At 39.7% G+C, this 23,617-nt stretch overlaps 1 protein-coding gene across 1 annotated transcript; it reads right to left on the bottom strand.

The window, feature by feature from the left end:
- Window positions 1-140: 140 nt before the first annotated feature.
- LOC111573260 (tyrosine-protein kinase fyna) lies at window positions 141-23,343 on the bottom strand. Its single transcript, XM_023277329.3, has 12 exons — window positions 23,146-23,343; window positions 14,694-14,950; window positions 12,198-12,294; window positions 10,255-10,353; window positions 9,944-10,047; window positions 9,397-9,546; window positions 9,112-9,276; window positions 7,155-7,334; window positions 6,676-6,752; window positions 5,935-6,088; window positions 3,385-3,516; window positions 141-1,672 (listed from the first exon to the last, which is right to left on the bottom strand). Exons 2-12 carry the CDS (start codon window positions 14,938-14,940, stop codon window positions 1,464-1,466), a joined length of 1,614 nt encoding a protein of 537 aa, XP_023133097.1. The 5' UTR covers window positions 14,941-14,950; window positions 23,146-23,343; the 3' UTR covers window positions 141-1,463.
- Window positions 23,344-23,617: the final 274 nt, after the last annotated feature.

A 23,617-nucleotide genomic window follows, 5' to 3' on the forward strand; every position in this document is an offset into this window, starting at 1 on the left:
TTGTGTTAAATTTGACTTTGTTCCACCACATGACACTCGTTTCAGCTGAAAGCATTTACGCAACGGTGATAGATTTATGCTGTCAAAAATGAACCAAGCAGTCAGAAAAGCTTTAAAAGCAGCACCAAATAGTGGCATAATAATGGCAAGATTGTTTATTTCAAAACCAGCTGTGTACGAGTAACAGACAGAGACAATAAATAATGCAAGAGACCAAAAACTTTCTGTAAATCTACTAAATTAGGGTCCAAAAAGTGATGCAAAAATAAGTTTTTGCATCATTTTTCTACCCGTGGAAAGCAACATAAATACACACAGGGATGATGTGTGCACCCAGAAAGAGAAAAAGTTACTTAAGGATAATAAAATGTGGTAAAAATCACTTAATTATGTTACAACATAGAAGACTGGCCGAAATGTTGAGGAAAAAGCGAAATGAAATAAAAGATATTTGGTCTCAGTATGCTATTTCCAAATACACATTATGGAGGGACAAACACTGGTACACATCCTTCATTCTCATCATGACATGGCAGTTTGTTTGTGTGGCCGCTGAAGCAAAAAGACAATGTAGAATTCTTACACAGCCTGCTGCCATACATTAATGCAACGTACAGTTTAAAATATTATCATTATACTAAGCAGTCAGCTGAACAATGGCTGCAGTCGGAGAGGACGTCAACCCTCTTCTCAGCTGCACAAAGCTGAACTAAAAGTTACTTCAAGCCGATCTAAAAATCATTGGCAGAAGCTGAAATGCAATGAATGCACTTATATGCCATACAGCTGGGGTTTGGGGCAGAAGAGTCCATGATGCATTAAGTTAGTGTGTATAAAGCATGAAGGCATTCCCTTACAATATAAGAATATTACTAAACATGAAAAGGCAAGAACAGGTGTTATAGTACATCTAAGTTTCCTTGAGAAGAGGAGGAGAGAAGTATATTAACCTTGTAAAAAAGGTCAGCGGACTCCCAGAAAAAAATTTCAGAGATACTTCATGTCCACAATTTTTAGCATTCCAACGGTTATAATGTCGAGATCTGGAACCAACTGTGAGCCTTTCTCTAAATCTGAAACGACTGTAACCTCGGATTTAAAAAAAAAAAAAAAAAAAAAAAAAAATTCCACACATTTTCCAAATTATCAAAAGCAATATAAAATGAAACCAAAAAAAGAGAAGTAAACGAGCAATTTATATTTACACTACATACAAGTTACACCCATGGCAGTCATTTTTTAATTTTGTTTATCTCTGCGTCCCCTCCCACCTTCGAAACATCCTCTGATTTGATAGTCACTTTGCTGCTCCGTCCCTGTTCCGTATGAAGCCTGGAAGTCGAGAAGTCAAAGTCGATGAGCTTTTGAGATCAGAGCCACAGGATGAGAAAGAGAATGTGTGGCGTCTGGCCTCCTCTGGTGGGAAGCCGATGGAATTACATGAGATGAGGGGCGGCGGCCGCTCAGAGATTATCCCCGGGCTGGTATTGAGGCTCAGTGGCAGTGAAGTAGTCCTCCAAAAAGGCTTGCAGGTACTCGAACGTAGGCCTCTCCTCCGGGTCCTTCTTCCAGCACTGCACCATCAGCTCGTGCAGGGACGTGGGGCAGTCCTGTGGGCACGGCATCCGGTAGCCTCGCTCCACCTGCTCCAGCACCTCGCGGTTGTTCATGCCTGGGGACAGACATGTGGCGACATTCAAACTCTAACTGACCTCATGTATGACTGTAAATACCTCCAGATTTTCTCTACTGCATAATGTTTACATGCTCAAACTTTTTCTTTTACCATTTTTCTCTTTTTTCACATTATTATGACGTGCTTCCTTGTTACCGTTTTTTACAAGCCTTTTATTTCCATCATAGAATTAAGCTTTTTTTTTGTTGTTGTTGCTAATTTTAAATGTGGAATAAAGATATTTTCCTAAAATAACATGATTTTAAGCTTAGATTTGATGAAGTTTCTCAATGGAACATTACATGTCGCAGATGTTTAGGTCAAGAACTGTCAGAAAGTTCTTAATGTTTGTACAGTTTCTGGCTCTGATAAATGGTTTCATTTTGGCATTTTTAAAAAATACAATATGCCTATTTTGATGCTTTTGTGTGCGGTGGGCTTTTGAGTTTAGAGGATTAACAAGAGGGATGTATTTTGGTCATTTTGCTGATAAAATCACTTCAAATTGCCTACTGCATACAAACAATCATGCTGGACTACTTTAAATATAACTTACAATCTTTAATCTCTCAGTGTTCTCTATTGCATAAAGTTTACATGCTCACAACACGCTGCTGCCACCATGAATATTTTGTCTATTTTTTTTCCTTTCTCACATAATTATGACACTATTATTCATTACCATGAGATTGTTTCACTTGTACAAGCCACACAGTCTGCAGTTCAGCTGAGTTCAGACAAAAAGTCCCAGAATATCTGCCAGGTGACTGTCGGTTGAAACTGAGTCAGTCATGGCTTCTCCAGTTTGCTGAGGACCGTAGAATTTCTTGTTTTTTACAGAATCTGGTTAATGCAAAGGAACTTTTTTTTTTTTTTTTTTTTTAGCAGTTTTTAATGAGAAAAGTGGAATAAAGTTATGATAAAATAAGATGATTTTAAGCACCGATTTGATTAAGATTCCCAACGTAAAAGTATGCCACATATGACTACTTCAAGGACTGTTGGAAAGTGGAAATCAAACAGTTTTTGTTTACATGTTACAGTTTCTGGTCCTGAAAAAAGATTTCATCTGGCCATGTTTTTTTAAAAAGACAACATGCTTTTTAAACGTGCCAGCAGGTTTTAGAGTTCAGAGGGTTAAGAGGGAAGCATTTTGGTTATTTTGGCCTCTGGAAAAAAAATAAAAATGATTGCTGGACTACCCTGAATATAATTTTCACTATTGCATACAGTTTACATGCTCACAACATACTGCTGCCATCATAAACATTTTTAAACTCTTTTTCCCTTTTTCACATTTGTATGACATACGTCTTTGTTACTGTGAGATTATTTCACTTCAACTAGCATTTTTTTTTCTCATCTGCATCACTGCATGTCACATTATTTCACAAAATCTATTCTAAAATTCGCCTCTTTAAACCATTCACTGTTATAACGCGACTGATAAATCCGGAACAGTGGATGGTTCACTCATTTAAATGTCTGAAATAGAACATCAAATGGCAGTTAAACCAGAACATTTCACATTCGCACATGCAGATGGGAACATTTCTCTGCATAATGCACAGTGTAGTGTACATTATGCAACACGCTGCTCTTTTTTTAGCCTGGTGTCTCATCAGACAAACGCCGCCATTAATCAAACACGAAGCAATCAGCCGGATTCGAGAAGCGGTTGCATAACGCTCAAAGCTCAACGCTCTCACCTGGATAGGGCACTCTGCCCTTGGTCACCAGCTCCGTCAGCAGGATGCCGAACGACCACACGTCTGACTTGATGGTGAATTTCCCGTAGAGCGCAGCCTCGGGAGCCGTCCACTTTATGGGGAACTTTGCACCTAAAACGAATCCAGACACATTTTGTGAACTTTCTCAAACACCTGCAACATTTCTACTGTTGTAGTTCTTCCAGGAGTGGAGATAAACTAAAGCAACGTTTACAAAACCGAAAGAGTAAGTCGGTCAGTGGTCGCTGTGCAGAGTTTTCTCCTTCATCTGTGATTTCATTAGTGCAGAGACAAAAGGAAATAATAACATCCCACCGGGGGAAATAACGGAACAGTTCCATTATCTCCGTCTCAGTTTGCACTTGGCCCAGGTCGAACGAGTAAACATTTAAATTGCTAACAAATGAGTGAGAACATGTTGACAAAGTGACTAACAGAGTCTGGAAGTCCTCCTGCTGTAGTTCACGTCTGACTCAGGAGAGAGAACACTCGAGTGATTCAGGGTGTAACCGCTTATTCTTCAGCCTCCCAGTAAGAGTCACAGCGACAGATTGATTTCTGTGTTGAACAAGTGCTTAGTTAAGGGCATTTTTCTGCCATAAATCCTGCGCTGTGCAGTTTGCACTTGTATAAATATAATCGGCTGTTTTTGCACTGTGCTCCGACCACATGTGCTTCTGTTTTCCACTGACCTCAACAAGACAAATTCATGCACGTTTACTGTACTTATGCTGAAAAAGCTCTGCGTGTGTGTGTGTGTGTGTGTGTGTGTGTGTGTGTGTGTGTGTGTGTGTGTGTGTGTGTGTGTGTGTGTGTGTGTGTGAAATGTGACTTGGAATTGACTGCATGGAAGAAATAACCTGCCAGCCCACAAACTGCTTCCTCTGATGACAAGGTTTCGGAACATATTGTGGCTGAGGACTAACGGAACATTACAGAAACATTTAGGTTACGCAGAAGGTTCGCTCACAAGTCACGAGTCTAATCTTTCATCCAAAAGCGTCACACACAAAAAAAAATGCAACAAAATACCAACTGATATGACTAACATGAGCTGTTACTTTGCATACTTAAGATGCTACATTAGCATTGGAATAATCAGATTTCTCACTTTGTGGTTCTTGATTGCAGCGTACCCAGGGATTCCTTATTTTTATAACAAATCATTGCTCCCACATCATCAACCAACCCACACACTCATGCAGATGCACAGTTGATTTCAGGGTAATCGTCTGAACTCCAAGCAGTTTCTAGGTGGTGTTTTTTTGCTCTCGTCACATTTTTGCTCACTTTGGGCCCATTTTTCAATGCAATATAAAGTCCTGCACCTCTGTGGAAACAAAACAACATGGCTAGAAGTAGGGAGACCTCAAAAATGTTTCTTTGATTATTTATCTTACAAAGGTTGAAAAAACTTGCAATCAACCTGTAGAACATTTTCTCTGGTGTCCACAGGTGTTTCCAATACTGGAAAAAAATACGGTCACTCTACATACGATAGATGTTCTCCTGTTTACATTTTTCATTTGTTTCCATACTTGTACCTATCTGTCCTGTGCAAACACACAGCCTGCAGTTCAGTTTCAGTTCAGCCAAAAGTCTCATAATATTTGTCAGGTGGCTGTTGGTTACAACCGAGTCAGGCATGACTTCTCTGTTTTTCCAGAAAGAGCAGAATTTTTTATTTTTTACCGAACCTGGTTAATGCAAATTATACATTTTTGACTAATATTTAAATGAGACACGTGGAATGAAAGGAATAAAAATAAAACAACTAAATTTTAAGCTTAGATTTGGTTAAGTTTACCAAAGAAACAGCATGTCATAGATGATCAGTTCAATGACTGTTGAAAAGTTGAAAATCCAACAATTCTTTATGTTTTTACAGTTTCTGACTCTGTTAAATGGTGTCTTTTGGCTGTGTTTTTTTAAAGATAACATACTTTTCAAACAAGCCTGTGGGTTCTGGGCTTCAGAGGGTTACAGAGATGCATTTTGGTCATTTTGCTAACAAGAAGGGTGGCATCTTTCTGATCCTCCTTCAAATCACCTCCTGCGTACAAACAACTATTGCTAGACTTCTGTTAATATAACTGAAAAACATATTTTCAGGCATATTTATGAGCATTTTTTCCCCCAGGAAGTCCAAGCAAGCAGACTTATGAACATTTATAACTCATAATGATATCCTTGCAAACTGTAAACCGCAATGAATCTGAAACGTGTGTTATGTCTGAGTGCTCAGACATGTCTGTATTACGACTTCAAACAGGAAGACGACACAGTTGAAAGTATCGTTAGCCTTCAGACAATGTTATTTCTGCATGTTATGTTACAGCTAGTGATTCTTCCTGATCACTGTACACAGCTGGTTGTTTTTGATTGGACCCTAATCCAGATGTTTCCTACAAACTGGCATTAATTAGGTACCTTTGTTGCAATGGTGCAACCTGATTTAGAAAATAAGTGGTTTTAAACTAGCAGATAAAGAACTAAGTGATGGATTTATGGTCAGTCCAGTCTTCCTACCTTGTCTGGCTGTGTATTCATTGTCCTCAATGAGCCTGGCCAGACCAAAGTCAGCAATCTTGCACACGAGGCTGTCACCGACGAGGATGTTGGCAGAACGCAGGTCCCTGTGGATGTAGTTCATCCTCTCAATATACGCCATCCCTGCTGCCACCTGGGAAATGGAGTTATTTTTTCCAATGAACATCATATCACTGAACAAGCTTCAAGGTCATTAATCTGTGTTGAGCAAGATTTCTACGTAGGTTTGTGGATTTCTTTCATCAGCCCCAAAAAAAGTGGGACTGCAACAGAGCGGTACATCTCTTGACTGAAAACCTGTAGATTTATCATATTTACAAGATAAACTACATTGTCAGATGTGATTATTTATCAACTCAGGGGAAGTTATGAATCACAGTCAGAGAGTAACATATAAACAGTCAGCCTGAATCACTAACTTTAGAGATTTGCCCATTTGGTCTTTACTATCTCAATAAAAAAACAAAAACACTGTACTGCCTTGAGGTTAAGTGGAAATCTTTCTATTACTGCTATTTGGCTCTGCTACCATGAGAATTTGCCTAGTGAAACTGCAAACGCTGCCATAAGATCAGGATGGAAATGATCAACACTGAGCTTAAATGAATTAGTAACAGCTGGCAATGGTTAAAGTGACTTTAGCTCTTAAAAAACATCTCTTTCACAGTTCTCTTGCAGCAAATCCACAGTGTAGAGCATTTCAGATTTTCAGAAGCGCACCTGAGCTGCCATGTCCACTAGATTCGGCAGTTTGAGGCCTCTCCCTTCTCCATCCTTGAGAAAATCAAGCAAACTCCCTAAAAAAGACAGAGATGAAGCATGAGTTAGAATCTGCTGTTCTGTATTTTCACAATCTTAACTCAGATCTGATTAAAAACAAAACAAAACCAAAAAAAAAAAACTGAAGGAACTCGTAGCTAATACCGCATCAGTTCTGGTATTTCTGCCATGAATGTTACACTTTGCTCACATATATTTGTTATTGCTGTGATAACTAAAGATTTTAGTTTTTTTTCCAAACATCACCATATCCTGATAAACTATATTTGCTACAACATGCGGATCGAGCATCCTGCACCGAAATAGGACACACACTCTGCTGTCCACGCAGATGTATAAATTATGTAAACACTGTGTAGGTGTGTGCAAGAATAAATGTATGTAATATTAATAGTGTCTTTGCTTAAAACAGCACCTACCTTTGCTCATGTACTCAGTGACGATATAGATGGGCTCTTCTGATACCACAGCGTATAGCTGCACCAGCTTATCGTGTCGGAGTTTCTTCATGATCTGAGCTTCTTCCAGGAAGGACTCGGGCGACATGGTGCCGGGCTTCAGCGTCTTCACCGCCACCTTGGTGGTGCCGTTCCACGTACCTGAGGAAAAAAATGGTTGATATGACATCAGGATTTTAATTTGAAAATGAGATCATTTAAAAACAGAATGCCTAGTCTGATATACTGAAATGTGAGAAGTGTGGAAAGACAGATAATACATGAAAGAAATGTAAAATGTGTGGTTGAAATCTACAAAGTTATCAGTTCTAAAAGTAGTGTTTTTCTTAGGTTAAAGACAATAAAAGCATGCAGTTAGCAAATGTATATAAATATGAAGTTTAGTTTGGCATAATGTCATACAACAGGTAGCCATAAAAACACAGTAATATAGGTAAAATTAATAAAAATGTATAAAGATATAAAAATAATGTGATAAATTAAGAAATAAATGAGTTTATACAACTTATTTTGGAGTGAACTGACATCTATCTGCATAGAGAGTGCCTCAAATGATGAGGCAAAGAATTCTTTGAGGACTTGAATTTAGGTTTAAGTGAGACTAAAAAGTTACTACAGGTTGAAATTTTGTTTCTACACGTTTAGGTCTTTGCATATCAGGCACATTTAAAGCCCAGTGCAGGAAAAATTAAGTTACACTGAACTAAGCTGAACTAAATACAGTGTCTAAGCCAAACTGAGATAAATCATGTCACATAAACGGCATATATACACTACAGGCCAAAAGTTTGGAAGCAAGATCAAACTTGTACAAACAGATCATAGTTTCATTGGTATGCTTTGCAATAAAATAAACAAGATTATAAAAAGAGTCACTCATCAGAATACATTTTTACTATAATTATCAGGTATTTGTATCTGTACTATTATTTCTTTACACAGCTGTTTATTTCTAGTCATTTCTGTGGTAGTTATAGAGATGTGGACACAGTTGAGATTTATTGGGATTTTTGTAAGCAAACTCTCAAAAGCCAAAGAGCTAAAGTGAATAATGCAAACTGGGATTGGTTTGTTACTTTTGCACTGAAGTTGTGACTCTCTTAAATCTCCTCAACTCTAAAAGTAAACTCTTCTTTTCTTTTGTTAACATTTATTCTGCAATTGTCTGGTAACATCAATGAATACCTGAAGGTAAATTGAGGAAAATGGTGCATGTCAATGGAAGCAAAGTTTGATCATGCTGTAAATACATCCTAAAATCCATAGAATTCATCCATCCATTATCTATACACCGCTTAATCCTCACTAGGGTCGCGGGGGGGGCTGGAGTCTATCCCAGCTGACTCAGGTGAAGGCAGGGGACACCCTAGACAGGTCACCAGTCTGTCACAGGGCTACATATATAGACAAACAATCACTCTCACATTCACACCTACGGGCAATTTAGAGTAATCAATTAACCTCAGCATATTTTTGGACTGTGGGAGGAAGCCGGAGTACCCGGAGAAAACCCACGCATGCACAGGGAGAACATGCAAACTCCATGCAGAAAGATCCCGGGAAAGCCGGGACGCGAACCAGGGATCTTCTCGCTGCAAGGCAAAAGTGCTAACCACTACGCCACTGTGCAGCCCCCCATAGAATTCATACTAGTTTTTATTTATTTTTTTAACCTTTTTAAGGAAGACATTGTAAACAGAAATTTGAAGTGTAGTAGTGTACCAGGTTTTAACTAGTCTACAGGCCTTTTCACGTCCTAAATCCAATCAGAAATCATCTTCAAAAATCTTGTTCCAGTCAAAATGGAAGAAGATGAAGGAAAATTTTAAATTCTTCTCCCTGAAATCTCTCACATACAGCTGTTGTGCAACACTGCCCACAGCTGTCCAATTCCTAACCCGTGCCAAAAGATACACACCCATCCAGACTTCTCCGAACTGGCCGTTGCCGAGGCGTTTAATGAGCTGCAGCGACTCCCGCGGGATCTCCCACACGTCTTTGGTTTTCACAGACAGGTCAGTCAGACGAGGCATGCCTTTGTGGCACGGCACGATCAGCCGGCAGCACAGCCCTGCGGCCCTGGCTGGAGTAACAGTGCAATTTGAATATGCAACCATGTGTCAGATTTATGGAAAATGTACTTTAAAAAGAAGTAAAAACCAGAAACGCAGATGGGTCACGTCTAGACGTTGTTGTCGCTCACCAGAGTAGTGCTGAACCAGCTGCTGGAGCGTCTCAAACTGGGCTCTGGTGGTGATGTAGTAGCCGCCGCTGTCCAGTTTGCGGATCTTATAATGCTTGACGTGATCTCCCTTGATGTCATCCCAGTCCTGGATGGAGAGAGAGTAGGCCCCTGGAAGCAAGACGACACGCAGATAAAGAGCTAAACGCACATTTATGGTAATATTTTAACATATACCGTAACCGAGTCGGTTTTAATGGGATTATAGAACATGTGAGAGTGTGTGATATTATTTTTAATTAACATTTACATAGCACTTTGTGCAAAAATATGGGGCCATGAATATGAAGCAGCTGCACAGCAATGACATGAAACGAAACAAAATTCTGAAATTAAGCAAAGCTGCCATGTTGGGCGTGATGATTTCATAAGTTTATCTATAAATAATTAGCTTTTACTCGCCCATTTAAGGAAAGCGTTGCTAAATATTTACTGATTCTCAAACACATTTGTCTGTTTTCCTGAAGTTTAAATGCATTTAACGTGTCAGTATGTTCAGTGTGAGTACCTTTGGTTGTTTCACTCTCCCGGATGAGGAAAGTGCCTCTGGCGTTGCCGTTGGAGAGGAGTTGCCTCTCTGCATCCTTTCGACCTAATTTACCAAAGTACCAGCTGCAGGGAGGGAAAAAAAAGAATCAATCTATGAGGAATAATATTTGTTCTAAATCTTTTTCAAATACTGATACTGTGTGTGCCACTGTCATGTTTAAGAAAAGGTAGTGAGAGGAGTTGTCAAATATTTACGACATGGTGACGAAGCCGTGCCTCCCAGACTGAGGCTGTGTGTGCTCACATGAAAAAAAGAAAAGTTTTACTCACTCTTCAGCTTGGATTGAGTCCACAGGAGCTACGTAATTGCTGGGAATGTATCCAGTTCCACCTGTAGTGAGAGAACGAGCCTCCCACCAGTCTCCCTCACTGAGCAGAGGACCATGGAGGGTGGATGGATGATTCCATTTGGAATAAACAGAGAGAAACATTCACATTTACACATTATTTAGACAGACATGGATACAATTTTGGATGTAGAGGATGCAGAGAATAGAACATATGAATACACAAACCAAAAACAGCTGTTTTTTTTAGCATACAGTCCACAAAAATTCAGTGAATCCTCATTTTAAAGTCGTATTAAACAATTTTCTTGAATTTGTATATTTGTTCAGATATTAACATGTAATACGATTAGACAGGGACAATATATGCGTGACTTGCCTTTGAGAATATCTATTATCGTATTCAATATATGCCTTAACTTCAAGCCAGGGCCGACACCGTTGCCCCATCTGTGTTTTAAGCACTCTGTATACTTTAGGAATGACTGTATGTATATGGTGCTTTGAGTTTGAACTGTTTCTGTCATTTGTCATAGCATATTTCCAGGCAACAATAACCAACTTCACCTTTGCAAAAGTAGTTGGAAAGTCGTTACCCTGGCTTCCACTTTCCTTGTACAGTACATATGGCAGGTGACAAAGTAAAGGAAAAACCAACGTAGAAGTTTCATGAAGGTATTTTGTCACCACCTGCTGCCAGAACAGCTTCTCTGACTCTCTGATACTCTGCTGGAAGACAGTTGTGGAGAGCGCTGTCTAACATGTTGGTCCAAAATCTCCCAAAGGTGTTAAACTAGGCAGCCATCGGGTGTGATTCATATAATTTTATATTTACTTACTAATCAAACCATTCAGTGACTCCTTGTTCCCTATGAATGGAAGAGTGACCGTTCTGTCTAAGGGGATAATTGGACTCAAAAAATTCCAGCAAAACACCCTCTACGGCATAACAGAGTCACTTTATTCCCTCACAGCAGAGGTCACGTGTTCAGACTTTTCCTTTAATTTGCATATCGAATGTTGTACAATGGTCAAAGAGCTTAAACATGTCGACAATCAATGGCATGACGTCTTTTATCAATGTTTTTATTATATACAGGACAATGTGCTCTAGTAAGCAGCACACCACAGAAGTTAAAATTGGGTCTCCTAGCAACAGCATTTGGTGGTGAAGTCTCGATTGTAATGTGATTCACAATACAATCTTTTAAAGTTAAGCTTCTGGTCAATATTTGCTGTGTAATACATTGAAAACGTGACGGAGTATTAACACACGAGATACCATCAAAATTGTGACTGTCACAGACCGAGAACAGCATGAATGTGTAAAATCTCTAACACAACAATGCAAACCCTCAGTCAGACTCACTGATTGAGGGTCTTCAATTGTTCAGCCCTAATAAGGATAAATGTCTGGCTGTGATTTATTAATTGGAAAACAGATATTGAGAGGGAAAGTGTGATGCAGTCTCTCAGATGTTGGTCAGCTGTTGCTATTGGTAATGCCCTTTCAGACCACTGTTCTTTCTTTCGCTTTAGAAAAATGAAAAAAATACACAAATGCTACAAATAACTGTAGTTTACACAAAAAGTGAGGAGAATTCAGCTTGATTTTAAAATACAAGGATCAGATCAGTAAGGCAGAGCCATCATCTTGCTTTTTTTAAATCACAGTTGACTAATTTAAACTGAAGTTTAAAGTAAGACTATTTCTCCTCTCTATAATACCAACTGTCACAAACATTAAAGCAGCAGTCAGATTCATTAATCAGTTGAAGTCTATAGCAGACAGACCAGTTCGCTCAGTCTTTGCATAACATTTCATTCCAAAAGCAGCATTTAAACACTCACAACAGACGAGAAACAGAGCCACAAAACACGACCGCCACCCTTTTAATGCCGTCATGCAGATGTTTCAACACTTACGTGCTGTTGAGGATCTGAAACCTCTCCCCCTTTCTGAAGCTGAGGTCATCCTCCGTCCTGGCTTCATAGTCGTAAAGAGCCACAAACAGAGTCACCCCTGCAGCAACACAAGACATGGTGGTTGGAGTTAGTAGAAGTGAATTACATGGATGAAGTATTACGTTGGGTTTTCATTGTGTTTCTACTGCTGGGTTAGTTCATCTGTGTAACACATGGGATGGTTATTATCTAAAGGCTAAAAGAATTACTGCCTTCTAACACTTTACACCCCATCTGTTGGTTAATTTTAGAAACTTATGCACAAAATAAAAATTTAACAGACAAATAATCCAGATCAGCTAAGGTTTTATTTTAGAAGTTTCACAGACTCACCAACCGGATGTAACTTTTAAATATTTGTGGAGAGCTTAACATAGTTCAAAATGATTCCTTGCTTGAAAAATATGAGCAACGTGCTGTAGATATTTTAAAGACTTTAGCCTATATTCATCATTTACATACATTATATTTCATAATTTGTGTCTTTGGCATCATGAAAATTGTTGTGCGTTATTTCTGTGTTTTTTTCCAGACGTTTTTTTCTCCCGCATATTAAGTAATACTGTTTGATTTTCAAGCTGCATTAATCAGTACTTTTATATCAACATTAATCAACGGACTAAATGAACTGTGCAAAGATATGTTTATAGTAACAAGCATAAATTAAGTATATAAGAAAATTTTCACCTAAGTATTTTAGTTCATTACATTTAACTCATTGTTTTGGGTTGATGTCCTTCAACTGTAATGTTTTGGTTTAATATTCTGCAATTTAATGTTTTGGTTTAATGCCCCACAACTTTAATTTTTGGGTTTTATTCACAGCATGAAGCTATTTTGCAGCATTTTGCAGCTGAAGATGCAAATATTTCCCTCAGGAGTTGGTGGAGACCAAAGCGGAGCCATAAGGGGAACCAATATTTGACTTAAATTTGTCAGGCATGCCATGTCTTCATAATAATAATTTTAGAGGCTAATAAGACATCAGCCAAAACCACTATAACAAAAAAATGACTACAGCTTTAACACGCAAATTAACAAAACTCCTTGTTTTGCAGACAAAAATAGAAATCTGACACTATTCTATCAGACAAAGCGTCCTCTATGAATAGTGACTAAACAATTGCTGCCAAGTTCTAGATGAGGGAGGTCAATCAAAGCGTACTGATTTGATAAGGATGGCCCTGGAGTCCCTGAATCTCTTAATAAGCCTGAAACTATAAAATGATTTCATTTTCTGATTGGATCTGAAGCCTCCCTGGACAGTCAGAACTAGAGTGCTGCCTATCAATGCAATGATCTCTGAATCTTGCGCCGACCAAAATTGCTCACTGTCTCTTAGTCATTCATGCTGAAGTCTTCACAGAGAGGTCAGATGAGGTTTTTGTTCTGCTTCTGACCTTGCTGAGTGTTCTGTTTTGTTACTCAAGCTCTCACTTTACAATGTTCAACATGAATGTTCCTTCACGTTGCCCTCGTCCAGTAATTTCTTATTCATACAAGCTGGCATTGGGACTGTAGTGTTTTATTTGTGCTGGGATGTTACCTCCAGAAAACAGGCCCAAATTAGCTGTTAATTTATGCATCACACATGATATGTATCTATAAAATCTTAAACGAGAAACTGTAAACTCTATTCCTCCACACTGGAAGCACTTTTGCAGCACACTGTCTGGTCTGTCTGCTTGTCAGATGTGCCTCACAGAGCACCAGCGATAATTTAGGTCACTCTGTTTTCCATTAACTTGCGGGCCGTGGACATTTATCTTCTGTAGCACAGTATCAGTGCAGACAAGAGAAGGATCCCATATTCATTCAGCAAACCCCAGAAATAAAGTGACAACCCAAACCTTGATAGACTTAACTGGAGATCAACCAGTTTCCCTGGTTGGACTGACATCCTCTTAAAATTATTCTGTTTGTGATCTAACCCTATGTTTAATGATAGCAACATGCTTTATCCTTACAGCGTCACCTTGTCTTAGATAAGCAGCTCCATCTTTTAGGATATCATTTTTTACTTTCTTGCAGTGACTTAGATGAGAATAGTGACACCACTCTGTCAGTATGATAAATACAGCATGTAGCGACTAGCTTTACATAAAGACTGGAAAAAGGGGGAAACATCCATCTTTGCATTGTCAGTAACATGTTTCTTCACAAGGAGCACCAATTCTGATCTACCTTTTGCCACAGAAGCAAAAAATGGACTAAAAATGACTAAAACTGCTGTTCTACTACTGTCAATATTAGCTTCAGTGCAGCATTTTAGTGTCGTGATGATTTTAACCCACTGCGAGAGGCTTTACCAACCTGCCAAGTGTTTGTTTTGAAGAAAGTGTCTGCTAAAATGGTAAAAACCTGCAGAAAATCAAACAGCAACAGCTTTTACAAACCTGGTTCAACTAGACCATATTGGCCACTGATCAGCTGTTGTGCATTCACGGAGAACCTCACCTGTTCCTCCCCGAGACCGAAGCGTCCCGGACTGCGAGGACGTGTGGACGCCTCCGAACACGGTCACTCCCTGCGTGGCGGCGCCGTGGAAGTTGTTGTAGTTGGGAATGGTGGTGATCCCGAAGCTGGGGTAGTGCTGCGGCGTGGGGTCGGACCCATAGCGGAAGCCTGAGTTGTGCGAAAGGCTGGTCTCCCGGTCATCAGTGAGTTTTGCTGCTTCTTTATCCTTACATTGGACGCAGCCCATTCTCTACTGTCTGTGGGTGGAGGGAGAAAGAAAGAGACGGGATTAGCACGTAGGTAAAATAATAGCTCAAAAGCCATCTCCATTGGGGAAATTATGATTCAATACTCCATTATTTCAGAGCTTCCTCCGAGACTCAACAGAGAGCCCACTGAAAACCTTTCAATTAGGCAGAAATTAAACACGATACTTTAAATTCCATTACTAATTAAACAGAGGAACATAATGTGACGGGGCTCTATGTGCATGGCTAATGTGATCACTGCATTTAAACACATGGTGATGTTGATGTGAGATACTTTACGCTGAGAATATCCAGCTGAAGCTGCAATAAGAGGACTTAACGACACTACTTATTATGGTTTACTTTTCCATCTCACTCCATGACCACACTCGCGAGGAAGAATTTACACCCGGCCACTGCATTTACAAGTTGGCATGCACTTTATTTTTGTTTGCTTCACAAGCAGCCACACACACGCACACACACACACACACACACACACACACACACACGTGTAGATTCACAGGGCAGGAACTGAAATGCACAAAGGGACCCTTAACAGCAAACCACTCCCTGGCTCTACTGATGGAGCATTTGGCCCCACTAAAGCAAAGCTAAACCAGTTTCTGTAATGAGTGAGGCAACCTGCTTCGTCAATTAAAAAGAGCCATACCATCTTTATAGACCCAGTTAAACTAATGAACGTTTCGCCTCAACTTTAAGCCCTGGAAGCTCAAGAAGCTGGTTTAACACGGCTGGGAAGAGGCCGCTGACAGCAGCCTCGTCTTTCATCAGCATTAGCAGCCAGCTGACTTCAGAGACGGCTAATTGGAAACATACTTGTTTACAGCGTCTGTGGATGGAGCGAGGTGGTGCTGGGGGCAAACGCCAGCGCTGCAGCAGACGGAGGTTAAGGAGAAACTACCTCACCGCTCCTCATCTCAGCTAAAGACTCGCTCACCCACATTAACAGCAGGCTGTCGGCTCGCAGGTTGTGTGCGAGGAGTTACACAATCACCTTTCACGCTTGAAATGACAATTTCCTTTAATCAGCCTTTATTTAGGCAACACTTGTGAAATATCTGAAAACGATTATGTCCTGTGTTTGAAATCTGTGTTAAGGGAAATTATTTTGCAGCCCAGAATGAGCAGGAATCAGGCGTCGCAAGTAAAGCTGTGCAGTATATGACCCAAGTCCTTCAGGCCTGTTTTACATTTACTAGCAAGGAAACCCAAATGCTTACACAGGGAGAAAAAAAGTGCAAACAGATGTGTCACTTGCTGCAGACTGCAACATGCTCCCAGCAAAGTTAGCCAGAGGACTAAATTCATGTATGTTAATTTGGTTGAAAGCAGCTCACGTTTAACACGAATGGAAAACAAAAATGTTCTTTCTAAGAAGTGGTCTGGTCAGCATTACCAGTGTCACATGATGCTGGAGGTGAAAACAATAAAAATGGCCTTTAAAATGGCAAAAAGTGCCAACCCTAAAACACAGAATGACAGTACAAGAGTCACTCGTCAGTTTTTTTTTAAAAAAAAGCTTGGCGAAGTGGTGGAAAACGTACTTTGATTTAGCCTTAAACTTTATGTATCAATACAAGAATTAAAACATTCCATACAATTCTTATATCTGAACTCCTACTTCTTATGTATTGGCATTAATAGACATTATATATTAATGTTAATACTGATGCAAAAATGTATTAATAGCATTGTATTGATGTTGCTGCTTGATATGAAGCTAGTTTATCTACTTTAGATAAAGTTTGGTAGTGCAATCCAGATTTTTTTACCAAATCTCCTGTAAAGGGCAACAAGATAAATCTGGAGAGATGTGCAATGACTAATGGAGTAGAAAAACACAACATTATGTGCTTTCTCTAAAAACCTTTTGTATGTTACAAGCTTATCAAGTGTTTTTAATGTGTAAATCTAAATATTAAACTATTAAATAAAGCTGTTGAGGGGCAAAAAGAATAGTTTCCTTAGAAATGTAATGGAGTATGAACAGGAAGTAGCATAAAAGGTTGCATTCAAGTCAAGTAAATTCCCTTTTCCACCACTGCTGCGTTGTCATTCAAATCTCTGGCTGTCCTCTCTGTCAACAGGCTGCAATAATAGGAAATGACTACTTTGCGACACAGATGACAGCTATAAATCACTGCTGTGTCACCTGCAGCCCAAAAACACCTGGAGGGATTCAGAAACACAAAGCACGCGTCTGCAAAACACAACATCCACTTCCTGTGTGCAGGATCCGAACACACCTCCAGGTTGTAGAGCGCTCGCTCCACTCTGCTTAACCAACATAAGAAGGAGCCACTGCAGAGAGAAAGAGATCACTGTGATTCATTACTGCCAATAAAACCACATAAAATACCCAGAAGAAGGAACGAGCCCAGCAGCAGCATTACAGAATAAGCTCCGACCAAAGACCCCAGACAGAAACACAAGGAGGAGGACTGCTGCTTGTCCGGTAATCTGTAAGACACCAAATAATCTTCTCTGACATTTATATTTACATCTTCCAATCTTCTGGTATTTACAGCACCACTCTCTGCAGTGTAGCAGATATATTTAATTTAAAAATCCCCTAAAACACATGCTTCGGGTACAACTTCCATTTAGAGGGAACAATTTTGATGAACAATAAATTAACAATGGAGGAAAAATGTGTCAGTTCCAGCTTATAAAACATTAAGATTTACAGTTTTTCTTTCTTGTTTGGACAAAGCGAGTAATTTGTGATCTGTATTAAGAGCATTTTCTTTACACTTTATAGCTCAGCTGCAGCCCTGCAATACACAGCAGACTGAGTTTACTTTCCAGAGTAAAGACTAAAAAAAACTAGCGATGCATGATTATTGGTATTGATCCAAAAGGCTTTAGAATGAAATATTGGCATCAGTCCAAAATGAACACTGACAAGCAGATAACGCCTGTTGTGACAAAAGGAGGGAAAAATGCGCACATATGTCAGTTTCAGCAATGGTAGTGATAAGAAAAAATAAACTATATTGTGCATCCCAGGCGAAAAACAGTATAAGCACAAAGAAGTCGGAGCTAAATAAGTTTTTAGAACCCATTCCAGCCTCAATTTAAACTGCACAAGCATGAAAACACTAACTGGACTGGAATTAAACAGGTAATGTCTCTTTTCTGGTGGATTTTCTCTTTAACTGCAGTGATTGAAATAGCGCCGCTTCCACTCCTGCAGGGATCAGAGTAAATGAGGGGAGATCTCATGTCGTCGTGCTGTCTGTGGGGATTAGGAAAATCTTCCTGCTCTTCAAGTAAAAAGACCAGAGAGTACCACAGCTTTTACACATCTGTAACAGACAATGTAGGACATTTGTATTGTTTATGTGCATGTTTCCTGTGTGGATACGAATCATGTCTTGTGTCTGGACATCAGGATAAAACTTTCGTTGCAGGAGATAAACAGTCATTTAGATTTATCAAGTGGATTCAGCAGCAACAGGCAGACTTATTACATTTTCACAGTAATATAATAAGAGTTTCACAGGCATTCATCACAGCCTTTCACATCCAAGAGGCGACTTTCCTGTTTTTCAATTACATGCATGAGTCAACACTATGTATCATATCAAAATGTCAAGGCGAACCCACGTAATCTAATGATTTTGGGGTCGGTGCTGGTCCTGCGTTTCACCATGACAGAGATGTTCCTCCCCTCAGCGTCTGACCTGCAACTTTTACCCCTAAAATAAAAAAAAAACAATAAAAAGGCAGATGATGGCATCGTAGCCCCGGGGCTCGTTTCTTTCCATGGCACAGCCTGGGTATCGCATGACCACCTCAGCCTCTGCGAGCACAATCATCACGCTATTTTCAGACCCAAATGAACAGCTTGCCTCGGAGAGGGCCACAACGGCGTGATAAAGAGGGTCCTGTGGGGTCGGAATCGCAGCTACGTGTTGAAAGAGTTAATAGCAAAAGGCAGGAGACGATTAAAGAGTGGGAGGACTTGACTTTCACACAAAAACAACAGGCAGCCAAGGCTAGGATGGTAAAACTCCTCATTTTGATCTGCTAAATCCTCTTTTCTGCTGCGAGTTTCCTTCAAATCAGCTGCAGAATGAAGACGGATGAAGGAGTTAATATGACCTGAACACAGCAACGGTCAGCGCTGCTACATAAGCCTCAACCACTGGACTCCACTGGAAATTAATTTGCCAAAATGACAGCCTTTATTTTGAAGCTGTACAGGCCCAAGTGTTAATCATCTATAATAACAGTCACAGCGCTGGAAGCCATAATGGGATACTGGGTCATTTATAGTAAAGCTGCGATCAATATACTAAATGAAAAGGACAGACGTGTCAGGGTCACACAGCGTAACTGATGGATTAAACAGCAGACAGTCAGTCAGGCCTGAAAAACACACGTATGTACAGTCTGATTTTGTCTTACAGGGGGGAAAAAAACACTATACAGCTAAATAAATTGGATGATTAATCGACTGATCAACAGACAGAAACTGCTTAAGTTGTTCATCAGCCAAAAACAACAAACATTTTCAGTTTGCAGCTTCAAAAAAGGGAAGATTTGATTATTTTCTCAGTGGTGTATGACTTTAAATTAAATATCTGTAAATGCAAAACAGAAGTTTGAAGATGTCACTTTGAGCATTGAGAAATTATGCAACCTTTTTTGGCATTTATGACTGATTTAAGATATCACATAAACTGAACCATTGATCAGTCAATTTAAACTAATTATGTATCTTAACTTTTGCTGAATCTCACTTGAATGTACCTGTTATTTCAAACGGTCCTTTATCTGTTTCTTAAAGCAAATTTCACATTCTCTGGGTTAACAAAGTCATATCTTTTCTTATAATACTACAATGGAAACTATTTTTTATCAACACTGAAACTGCCAGTTCGAGATTGGACCTTTCAAGATTGGTTAATTAATCATTTTGTTTTGAAAATGACCAAAGAACGTTAAAAAAAAGCCCATTATAAGAATTAAATACCTTATTTTGTCTGACCATTTGGCTCAAAACTCCAAATTTTTAAGTTTACTCTTGTAAGTGGCCAAGAAAAGCAAAAAACTCTCACAAATTGAGCAATTTTTGACTGAAATGAGTTGCTGTTTCTTATTTTCTGAACCATTAATAGACTAATTGTATCTGCTAAATAGGAACACACTAGTTAATGGTAACACATTTGCCTGATACTATTATTGTCTGTCTTTGTGGTGCAAAGAACAAGTTCGATAAAGAAAGATTGAATGTGGTTTTGAGGCTTTTGAAATGTGACTGAAAAAACTGTGCTCATCTGGTCATTAAATCTGGCAATATTTTCACTATTTAACCTCTGCAAACTTATGAAATCTCTCCAGAATACAATCACTTTGCGATTCTACGCAGCTTTCAACAAGACAGCCCTGTTTAATTTGAGGAGTGGGGTCCCTTTACACTCAGATCATTGACATGGCACAAAGCAAGGTCAAACTTCCCACATCCCTCCCACTGGCATTGCACTCACAGCGACCTTATTCAACTCCAAAAAACTCAACTTTCTGTTCATTCAACAAAGGCATAACCAAACGGAGATCATTTTCATTTCTGGGCCATTTGAATACATGTAAAACCCGCTGCGAAGTTGGCTGGATTCAGTACATCGCTGACAATCTCCTCCTTACGGCTGCCATTCTCTGAATAGTTACAACATTTGCTTGTGTCAGACAACTGAGTTCATTCAGTGTATCAACAACGAGACAATGGGCACATTTCACTCTGCTACAAGATTATGAGCACAATGAAACACAGTGTTGAAGCTTTCAAAGCATTCTTGGTGCACTGAATGAACAGAGCGACTTATAAAACCCACAGCTGAGCTTCATACAGTATGTACGTGTGGGTTTAAGCCTAACTGTGTTTTAGCGTCACAATGTCCGCAGTTGAGTTTGTTGAGTCATGTTGTTAAATCACTGAGCCCATTGTGAGAGTCCATTCAGTCGGACGGATTCATGTCTCGCAGATGAACACTTTTCAAACCGGAGAAAAGGGCGACATTTTTAAAAAATATGTTTTATTTCCCATTTTCTTGTTGCTTCTGCCTGTCAGTCTGAACTGAGGGGTTTTAAGTGGTTCTTTCCAAATCTGTTGCCAGTGGAGGGCCAACGGTCAACGTAAGAATCCACTGGAAATAATGATGTGTGGGTCTACAGCGATGGAGGTTGGAAGGTTTCGTGTTGAACTAAAACACACTTCAGTTGATGGAAAGTGCCGCACAAGTGCTGTTTGCAGAGCTGGAACCATTAGCGGATTAGTAGATCATGAAAAAATAAATAGTTTAAGCTATTATTGAAGCAAAAAAAGCCAGAAATCGCACGTGGCAGTTTTTCCAGTGTGAGGGTTTGCTGGTTTTCCCTGTTATAACCTGAATATCATTGACATAAAAGATGCCACGAGTACCAATAAAGGCCGATTTTGATTTGATTTTGTAGCATTGTAGTGCAACCAACTACTATTTCCATTTAGATTAATCAATTTATTGTTTTTTAAAAAAGTGCAATGGATATTTATCATGATATTTGCACATTTTATAAACCACAAATGCAGTTAATTAATAGAGTAAATCAGCAGCTCAATCCATGCTGCATCATTAATTTTGATTATTTTCTTACTTTATTATTAGTTTAGTTTAAAAACATCAGAAAATAATGATTCATGTCCATCTTTATTACCCAGAGTTGATGTTTTTAGCTGTCTGACCCAGAATACAAAGTTTTTCCATCATTGTAGGACAAAGAAAGCAGCAAATGATCGCATTTCAAGAGCTAAAACCATCTTTAAAAGTTGATTCACGATTAAAAGATCATTGAAAGTGTTGCTGACTGACTAATTGTTGCAGCACTAAATGAAAACAATCACTAGTTGCAGCTAAAGCGATCTGAACAAATTGTGGAAATATCTAACTGCAATTTTTCTGGCAGATATTGCAATCTGATTTGTGATATCGTCAAGCTTCAGTTCAATATTCACTGCATAGTAGATTAAAAACACAATGGAGCTTTACCACATGACATATAATGAAAAGTGTCTTGTAAAAAGACGAGTAGATCAATTTGCAAAAGCACTGGCACTACAATTTAAATTCTGGGTCAGACGCTCTGAATGAAACATAAAACAAAGTGCACCCTTTTTGCTAACTGCATTCTTTAAAATTGTAATGCATGCATAGTTCGGCCCTTTTTTTGCAGCTCTGGCTCCATTTCCCACTATAAAATATCTTGCGATCCACACATTTTTCTCAACATTTACCTATGATATACTTGTGCAGCAGCTCGTGTGCCAGTGTGCCTGATATGCAGCTTTACATGGACAGAAATTGTCCTGAGGCGACCACTGCCACGGTCCATGAACCACAATATGCACCTCCTTACAGTCAAACTTGATGCACATCACGCACCACAATTTTGCAGTCATTCAGGGACAGCCAGACTACTCAGAGCATCGGGATGCTGAGTGAACATTTGCCAGCCATCACTAGAACTATTGCCTAAGTTGGTGCACATGAGGTTATCTCCCAGCTACACACACACACACACACACACACACACACACACACACACACACACACACACACACACACACACACACACACACACACAGTGTTTGCCTACAAGATGGATGGCTGCACCTCCAGACACATGAGATAAACCCGATTAAGACAGCTTTAATTGGTTCTTTAGCAGCGTGGCAGTGCAATCAGCTCGCAGCTATGATCATTATTTTGGTGGGAGAATCAATAGGAGGCTGTCTGCGGCTCGTCGTGGCGTTTTTTTATTTTATATTTTATAATGTGTGGCCTCAGTGGTCAGCTCTGTTCTGCAGCGCATCCATCCCTGCTGCTGCTGCTGCAACACAAGAGCCTCCTCTCTCTGCTAAACATCATACACAAACCAGTAAAACCACCTCACTGCCTCTTTTTCACAGTTTTTTTACTCTCCCAGGAGCAGAAGTTATCCTGATCAGACGCAGCTACACCTGCAGAAAGACCGGAGGAGCCTTAGAACGTGTTATTCACCTCCTCTGCTTCCTCTCTTTCTCTCTCTCCGGAGATGGATTCATCTCCACAGCGCAAAAAAAAAAAAAAAAAAAAAAAATAGGGGACAAGGCGGGTGCACCGATTGATATTCAACAGCGGAGAAAAAAGCGAGCTTACCGCAGACAAATCAGATTAATCCATCGGAGGTTTCCAGGGGGACGTTTCCTGTGAGGAGGTGAATCCGCAGATGTTTTTCTCTGCTCTCCGTCAGCGTCCCTTCTTCCTCGCACACACAGACACAGAGAATAGCGGTGGACAGCGGCCGTCCCTGCCGATCCAGGAGCTCCTGTCGCCGCCGTGTGTACAGATAATGACGGTGGAAGACGGTCGAGCTCGCAGCGGCGACGCGCGCAGCTTCTGGTTAAGAGTTTCAAAATAAAAGACCTGTTTCCTGTGAGGTTTCAAAAGAGAGCTGCTCACATTCAAGCCCAACGGTGGTGACTTCATTCTGGTCGTTTTGTTTCTCTGTGATCTGTTTGTGTCTCGTTTTGTCGTTGACTTGTGTCTTTTACTGTCTCTTTGGTAGTTTTATGTGTTCTTGTGCTCAACTTGAGTCTTTTGCAGTCATGTTGTGTCTTTTTGTGGTCTC

This window comes from Amphiprion ocellaris, chromosome 20 (genome assembly GCF_022539595.1).
Source record: "Amphiprion ocellaris isolate individual 3 ecotype Okinawa chromosome 20, ASM2253959v1, whole genome shotgun sequence".
Taxonomy (NCBI): Eukaryota; Metazoa; Chordata; class Actinopteri; family Pomacentridae; genus Amphiprion; species Amphiprion ocellaris.

What these genes read in the sequence shown, in the direction of transcription:
- LOC111573260 (XM_023277329.3), bottom strand. Translation starts at nt 14,940, where the DNA reads ATGGGCTGCGTCCAATGTAAGGATAAAGAAGCAGCAAAACTCACTGAT. An exon ending in GCTGGTTCAGCACTACTCTG is followed by an intron (nt 9,277 to 9,396) that starts GTGAGCGACAAC and finishes CTGTTACTCCAG; the next exon opens with CCAGGGCCGCAGGGCTGTGC. An exon ending in TGAATACACAGCCAGACAAG is followed by an intron (nt 3,517 to 5,934) that starts GTAGGAAGACTG and finishes GATTCGTTTTAG; the next exon opens with GTGCAAAGTTCCCCATAAAG.